Below are 7,691 nucleotides of genomic sequence, written 5' to 3'. Positions count from 1 at the left end.
CATAATTCTAATCATTAAATAAATAACAAAATAAAAAAATAAAAAATTGTTCGATCATATGCGTTATTAGAATACGGCTAGGTATCTAGTTGCTGAAGAAAAAAAGTGTGGTCCATATTTAATTACTACTACTACAAAAACACCAACTGTTTTTTTTTTTACTTTTTATGAAAAACGCAAATTACTAAGTAAGTGTGTGATTGGTGACTTGATACAGATTTCCTAAAAATAATTGAAATACGCATTTAAAGGGTTTCCATTCACCGCCTATATCTCTACTCTCTCTAGTCACCGACAACCCATGAGGACCCTAGCTAATAGATAATTGATGTTATATAAGTAACTGTTTTTTGGCTTGTTGATGAGAGATTTTTCATTAACTAAACAAATACACATACAAAAAATCAGTACTACATACACAGTTTCTACCGAGATATGTCGATCGCCTTCTCAAGTTTTCTTCTGTTTATCACCATCATCACAAGTTCCCTCACAAATATAACAGTGGCCTCTTCGCAAGCTCTTCCTCCAGATGAATGTACAAGAAGAATCGCCATTTTGGAAAATTCTTACAAAACATAGTCATCTGTAATCAGTACATATAAATAATTTGTATACACAATCGATTTGTTTGTTGTTATATTGATGTAGTGAATGCTCTAAAGGAGATAGCTATTACACTTGGACTCACGAGACGGTTGAACCTAAGCAACGGATACCCTTGTCCTAAAGGAAAACTGATGACCATACCAGAAATTGAGTTTGTTCCGGAGATGAACAACACCATTGTTTGTGATTGTAACAACGCCACATGTCATATTACAGAAATGTGAGTGTTATTCTTTAGTCTTTTCTTCGTTTAGTCTTTCTTCTCTTCTATCTTAATATACTTTTTTCTGCATAATAAAAAAAAATTATAAAAACAGAGATCTTAAGACCATGAGTCTTCCTGGAAAACTTCCACCTCAGTTAGTCAAGCTTCGATATCTCCGGAGAATGTAAGTTCAGATATATATGATTAGTTAATTCGATGTTTTTCAATTTGCAAGACATGGTTACAATACATGTTAAGAAAACAAAGGGCTTCTTTTTCAAAAAGGAAAAAACAAAAAAAAATAAAGGGCTATATAAATTGCAGAAATTATAAACAGCAAACGCAAAAACGAAATGGAAGTGGAATGGAAAAAGTAACAAACAAAATCTGAAATAATTGAATGGAAACGTATGTTTGATTTTAGAGAATAGAAATTATCTGAGCTTTTCTTTTTTTGTTATTTAAATTGTGACAGTAATAACGTATAAATGCAAACCCAAACGTACACTTTTGAACGTAGAATACTAGAATCTATATATATATATATATATATATATATATATATACATATAAATCGGAGGTACCTTTCGGGCTACATTAATATTTGTCTCTTCACTGCAAACTGAGATATCATGTTGTGCTATTGGTTGGGCTTTATCATTTTTCAACGGTAAAACAATTTTAAAAATTGCAGTTTCAATATTACACCAATCCAGCTTTAGCTATTTTTAAGAGCTGTAGAAAATAGAATTTCTATCTTCTTAATTATATTTATCCAATAAATTTTAATAAAGCATTTAGTTATTGTATCATATCATTACGTTGTTTTTCAAATGGATATTTAACCAACTGATAGTATACAATAGGCCTTGTTTAACCAAATGGATATTTCTAAGTTTTTTTTTACAAGAAATTTAATAAACTGATATATTGTCTACTCTAATTAAATTATCTTAATTCGCCTTAATTATATCTTTTTTTTTTGTTGTAGTATTTCTAATGGCATTTGCTCTTGTTTGCACTTTGCAGAGACTTGTGTCGAAACTACCTTTCGGGAACAATCCCAATGGAGTGGGCTTCAATGCAATACCTCACTTATATGTTAGCTAGCTCTCTCTATTCTCTCTCTCCGCTGCTTCATTCTCATGATCTGCGAGTAACATTGATTTTTCTCACAGCTCGCTTTGTGCAAATCGTTTGTCTGGGCAATTACCAATTGGTTTACAAAACTTCAAGAATCTGACATTCCTGTACGTCTCAAAATATTACCCCCCCCCCCCCCCCCCCAACTTGTATAAATGTATCTTTAATAACATTATAATCTTTAAAATGTTCAGAGGGATTGAAGCAAACCAGTTTTCTGGTCCAATACCTGAGGAGCTTGGTTACTTAACCAACCTAAAAGGATTGTAAGTGCTTTTGCCTTTTAACCATTTTTGGTAAACAATATTAATCTCTAGTACATTTTTACTTGTCATCTTTTCTGAAACTGGGTTTTGCAGGGAACTTGCGTCCAATCAATTTACAGGAAGCCTTCCTACATCTTTCGCTAAACTAGTTAACCTTGAGAAATTGTAAGTTGTTGCTCTACTTCGCTATGAAACAGTTTTCAAAAGGCTTTTTGCCTTTTTAAATGGAAATGCTCTTCTTAAATAATTAGACTTGAAGATGATTAACACATGAATACATGTTGATTAGGATTTTTGCTTTGAGAGTGTTCCTCACTGTAGGTATGGTACTTAAGGATGTGAAGAGATAGTCCAGAAGATAAGTTTAACAAAGCTCTAAACTAGTTCTGTTTGTTTTCATTATGCAGTAGGATATCTGACAATAACTTTACTGGCACCATCCCAGAATATATCGGCAACTGGTCTCGTCTTCAAAGGCTGTAAGATTGTCCATCATCACTATTTCTAATTAATCTCCTATAAAGTTTGTGTTTCTGTGTCATTCTAACATGTGTTGTCGGTTATGATTTACAGAGATATATACGCATGTGGACTGAAAGGACCTGTTCCTGATGCAGTGGCCCGCCTAGAAAATCTTACTGAACTGTAATGAACTATTTTCAATATAGATTACCAAAACTAACATTGAAATTATACTGACGTTTCGAGCAATATGCAGGAGCATTAGTGATACGACTGGGATAAACTCGTTTCCAAAACTACCTAACAAACTCAAACATCTGTATGTTTTTTTTTTACCTATGAAGCTTTATGTGTCTCGTCTTGAGGCTTGATTTCATCTGAGCGAGGATGTTAAACTTAAACTCCTCCGGTTGTTACAGGATTTTGAGGAATGTGAATTTGTCTGGTCCAATTCCTCCTTACATATGGGATATGACAACTCTAAAGACTCTGTAAGTTTCCTTGATTACATTTTAAAAGTGTTTGTAACTTTGAAACATATATCCAAACTAGCTTTTTTTTTTAATAAAAAAAAAAAGCTTGTTTAAGTTTACTTGCGGAGTAGTTTTGCGTAGGACTAAGTGTGTATAGTGTACGTTTTATTTCGGTGAGAACTGAGAAGTGTGTATAGTGTACTGTGTAGTGTGTACATAAAACATTGGTTTGGGCCCCTATTTTATGAGTTTTGTACTTTTTGTATGTGGCATCGATAGAGAAAGATAACTTGTTGTTAGAGATAGGCAAGTATGAGAAAAATATATTTATGAATGTTTGCAAAAACTATAAATAAGCAAATTCATTTATTATTATTATATACGTAATACGTGGTTTGCTGCAGTGATTTATCGTTTAACAAATTGACTGGTGAAATTCAACTACAAAACCTTCCAAAAAAGACGTAAGTGCTATAATCTTTGTCTTTCGAAGCCTTTTAATGTGAACACGTACAACAGAACTACTCTGTATAATTTATTTACCGTTTAACATGTTCTTTTAGCTATTTGACTGGCAATTTGCTTTCTGGAAACATTGAATCTGGTGCTTTGAGCAACAGCAAATCTTATATGTACGTTCCAGGCCTTAACTTGTTTTGTATGTATAGCTTGATTATTTTTCTGCCATGCATGTCAACTAATATATCTTCTTGTCGGTTTTTCTATGTTTGGTGAATATTCACAGCGATCTCTCTTATAACAATTTCTCATGGTCGTCTAACTGCCAGGAGAGGTACGTACGTGCATGAAATTATGGTAGTAGTGATAGTGTTTTCTATATATTTCTTTATGCTCTCACTTTCTGTTGAATGATCAGTAACATTAACAAATACCGGAGCTCATATTTGAAGAACAATTTGTAAGTACTACACTCTTATGCGCAATATGTTGCTACAAGAAAAAATCAAGCTTAACAATATCTTACTTTCGTATTTGGCAATAATTAAGTAGTATTTTGAGATGCCTAATTATTTTGAGCGCCTTTTCATACAGAACTGGGCTTCTTCCATGCGCGGCTCCAATCCAATGCAGCAAATGTAAGTTTGTACCGAGCTTGCCGTTCTGACTTATATCTCTCTAACATGCATTGATTTTTTTTTTGATTAAAATGTAAAATTTATTTGAAAAAGTTTTTTCTCATCAAGTGCAACATATGGCTATAAGAGTTTACTTTTGCACTATGGCTAAGTGCAACATGCATTAGTTTTTTACTACTGATGGTGATACTTATTATGGATTGTAGATCAGCGATCACTACATATAAATTGTGGTGGAGAAAATGTAACTATTACAAACTCCTTTGGTAAAACAACTTATCAAACTGATAACAGTCGTCAAACCACCGCTGCATCAAATCAGCACTTCGAATACTGGGGAGTTAGTAACACTGGTGACTTTACCGATGATAATTATGATCTTGATGAGTACTTCATTTCAACTAATTCAATACTATCTGGGGATTATCCTCATGATCTTTATAAGACTGCACGTCGATCTGCTCTCTCCCTCGTTTATTATGCGTTTTGCTTGAAAAATGGACCCTACAATTTGACACTTCATTTTATGGAGATTCGGTTTTTAGACAAAGAACTATACACTCATCTCGGTAGGCGTATATTTGATGTCTATGTTCAGGTGAAACGCAAACATATACTGAATATATAATTGCACTTTTTGTAATCATATTTGAAAATTATTAAGGTGCATGGAATTGGAAGTGACATTATTTTATATGATCTCACTTGTTAGGGAGAATTGTTCTTGAGGGACTTTAACATCAAAGAGGATGCTAACGACACTCTGAAGCCTGTTGTGAAAAGTATGAATGTCAATGTGACAGATCATATGTTAGAGATTCGGTTTTATTGGGCAGGGAAAGGGACAACCCTCATTCCTGAAAGAGGAAATTATGGTCCCCTTATTTCTGCTATCTCCTTGTGTCATCACAGTAAGTACCCTTTCCCTCAAACTCCAATTTACTTAACAATCTCAATTCTCTGCTTCAGCGACCTTTCTTAGTAATGATAATATTCATCATTTAAAATTTCAGGTCTGGAGCCACATTGTGGAGGTCCAAAGATAAAAAAAAAAAAAAAAAACTACTTAAAATTAAATATATATATATATATATATCTTTTAATATTCGGTATATATAAAAAAGACATATTTACACTTTTGGTGTGTCTCATTTGCAGCGGAGATAAAGCATCACATGGACTACCTCCTAATTTGGGGGGCTTCGGGTGCCTTGGTAGCAATAATTCTCTTGGCTTTGGGAATATATGCTAGGAGAAAATGGAAAAGAGCCAATGAAAAAAGAGAAAGAGGTACAGTATGAAGGGTTAAGTGTATGAATCCATTTCTCTGTTACAACATGACCAATTCGTTTTAGCATTAACTAGTTATTTTCTATTTGGAACTATATATGATTATATAGATATGAGAGCCCAGGGTCTACAAACGGTTTGCTTTACTTGGAGGCAACTGCAAGCTGCAACAAACAATTTTGATGAAGCCAACAAACTTGGAGAAGGAGGTTTCGGATCCGTATACAAAGTGAGATGCCAAGTTCTTCACAAACGTAGATACCTGCGTCAGTATGGTTGTTTTGGGTGTCTGATATATATGAGAAATTTAATGCAGGGAGAGCTGTCAGATGGAACTATCATAGCAGTCAAACAGCTTTCTTCCAAGTCAAGCCAAGGAAACCGAGAATTTGTGAATGAGATAGGAATGATCTCAGGTCTGAATCATCCAAATCTTGTCAAGCTTTACGGTTGCTGTGTCGACAAGGATCAATTACTGCTCGTATATGAATACATGGAAAATAACTCCCTTGCTCTTGCCTTGTTTGGTAATTTAAATTCATGCAGATTTTTCTTACATTTTGAGTCTAATTCAAGTGTAAATCTTATTTATTACTTGCAAAGTGATATAGCATTCCTCTTTTGTTTACATCCTATTGTCAGGAAAGAACTTCTTGAAACTAGATTGGGGAGCAAGACAAAAAATTTGTCTGGGGATCGCAAGAGGGCTTGAATTCCTCCACGAAGGATCGACGATCAGAATGGTTCATCGTGACATAAAAACAACTAATGTCCTTCTAGATGCCGACCTTAATGCAAAGATATCTGATTTTGGATTGGCTAGGCTGCATGAAACAGAACACAGTCACATTAGCACCAAAATTGCAGGAACCATGTAAGTATATATATAACGTAAAGTCTAAAACCGCAATAATTGGTGGCTAAAGAAATATCTCATTCTTGGTTTCTTTAATGCTGTAGCGGATATATGGCTCCTGAATACGCATTATGGGGTCAACTGACAGAGAAAGCAGACGTGTACAGCTTCGGTGTTGTGGCGATGGAAATTGTTACTGGAAAGAGTAATACGAAACAGAAGGGAAGTGTTGATCACGTCTCGCTTATTAATTGGGTACCAATGGAGCTTTTCTTTCTCTTTAGGCCATTCTGTATATCTGTTTCCATAAGTTAACTTCATCAACCTCTTGTTGTTATATCAAATCACAGGCACTGACGCTGCAACAGACAGGGGATATAATGGAGATCATAGATCCTATACTCGAAGGTGAGTTCAATAGAAACGAAGCCGTAAGAATGATCAAAGTTGCTCTCATTTGCACAAACTCATCTCCTTCCTTGAGGCCAGCAATGTCAGATGCTGTTAAAATGCTTGAGGGAGAGATCGAAATCAAACAGGTTATGTCAGATCCTGGTTTATATGGACACAACTGGAGCTTCTCAAAGCTGAGAGACCTTGATAAATATGGTAGCTCGAGCACGTCTGGTGTGACGACCGACCAAACAACAACAACAATAAAATCCTCTGTTTCTGATCTCTACCCATTATACCCACAATCCGTGATCCAAACTCCAACCGTAGAATTACCATCCTCGTCACAGTAAAATTAAAAGCTGTACATGTCTTGTCTCTTATCACTTCAGAGACTTGTGAGGCTATCCTGAAGTTATAGTTCCTTTTATCATCAAAGCTGTGTGAAGCTTTACTATAGTTAAGCTAAATTAATGTATATCCAAAGAAAAAGTATATATCTCTTATGAATGTTTGTTAAACTCGAATCATATAATTTTAATAAAAGTTTCTAGTCCTTGCTGAATCAAAATCCCTTTCTTTTCACTTTGGTTGAACATTTTTCCTAACTCATTTTCATTGGATTTTCTCGGATGACATAAAATGGACATGAAAGACAGAAATAGTAACTCTATGATCATTTAACCAATTGTAGGGTTTATTGTTTACATAAATGACGTAGAAACAAATTTCTTCATCAATTATATATCATCTTCGTCTTAACACTTTTCTCTTGGAAAAAAAAAACGAGTACTGTAATGACTTGCGTTTCAAGCCATCGTCGTTGTCTTCTGATTAGTCTCGATTAAGATCATCCTCTGAATCTGCTTATGATGTGTACACAAGCCCATTCTTGTT

At 34.4% G+C, this 7,691-nt stretch overlaps 1 protein-coding gene across 3 annotated transcripts; it reads left to right on the top strand.

Annotated features, from left to right (window-relative positions):
* Nucleotides 1-277: 277 nt before the first annotated feature.
* On the top strand, nucleotides 278-7,365 carry LOC104776998 (putative LRR receptor-like serine/threonine-protein kinase At1g29720). 3 transcript variants are annotated; one of them, XM_087508917.1, is made up of 25 exons: nucleotides 278-538; nucleotides 652-829; nucleotides 927-998; nucleotides 1,844-1,915; nucleotides 1,993-2,064; nucleotides 2,152-2,223; nucleotides 2,317-2,388; nucleotides 2,631-2,702; nucleotides 2,797-2,868; nucleotides 2,942-3,004; nucleotides 3,105-3,176; nucleotides 3,563-3,622; nucleotides 3,722-3,790; nucleotides 3,904-3,951; nucleotides 4,036-4,077; nucleotides 4,212-4,255; nucleotides 4,462-4,853; nucleotides 4,968-5,166; nucleotides 5,269-5,289; nucleotides 5,414-5,545; nucleotides 5,656-5,774; nucleotides 5,862-6,072; nucleotides 6,188-6,419; nucleotides 6,506-6,656; nucleotides 6,752-7,365. In XM_087508917.1, exons 1-25 carry the CDS (start codon nucleotides 436-438, stop codon nucleotides 7,145-7,147), a joined length of 3,036 nt encoding a protein of 1,011 aa, XP_087365043.1. In that variant the 5' UTR covers nucleotides 278-435; the 3' UTR covers nucleotides 7,148-7,365. The 3 variants fall into 3 exon arrangements, with proteins under 3 accessions (XP_087365043.1, XP_087365042.1, XP_087365041.1); XM_087508916.1 differs by having other exon boundaries at nucleotides 5,656-6,072; XM_087508915.1 differs by having other exon boundaries at nucleotides 5,269-5,364; nucleotides 5,656-6,072.
* Nucleotides 7,366-7,691: the final 326 nt, after the last annotated feature.

The sequence above is a fragment of the Camelina sativa genome, chromosome 3, assembly GCF_030686135.1.
Source record: "Camelina sativa cultivar CO46 ecotype springtype chromosome 3, ASM3068613v1".
Classification (NCBI taxonomy): Eukaryota; Viridiplantae; Streptophyta; class Magnoliopsida; order Brassicales; family Brassicaceae; genus Camelina; species Camelina sativa.
Note: the sequence above shows the minus strand (reverse complement) of the source record. Positions and strands in the feature narration are given on the sequence as shown.

What these genes read in the sequence shown, in the direction of transcription:
- LOC104776998 (XM_087508915.1), top strand. Translation starts at nt 436, where the DNA reads ATGTCGATCGCCTTCTCAAGTTTTCTTCTGTTTATCACCATCATCACA. An exon ending in TATTTGATGTCTATGTTCAG is followed by an intron (nt 4,854 to 4,967) that starts GTGAAACGCAAA and finishes CTCACTTGTTAG; the next exon opens with GGAGAATTGTTCTTGAGGGA. An exon ending in CCTTGCTCTTGCCTTGTTTG is followed by an intron (nt 6,073 to 6,187) that starts GTAATTTAAATT and finishes TCCTATTGTCAG; the next exon opens with GAAAGAACTTCTTGAAACTA.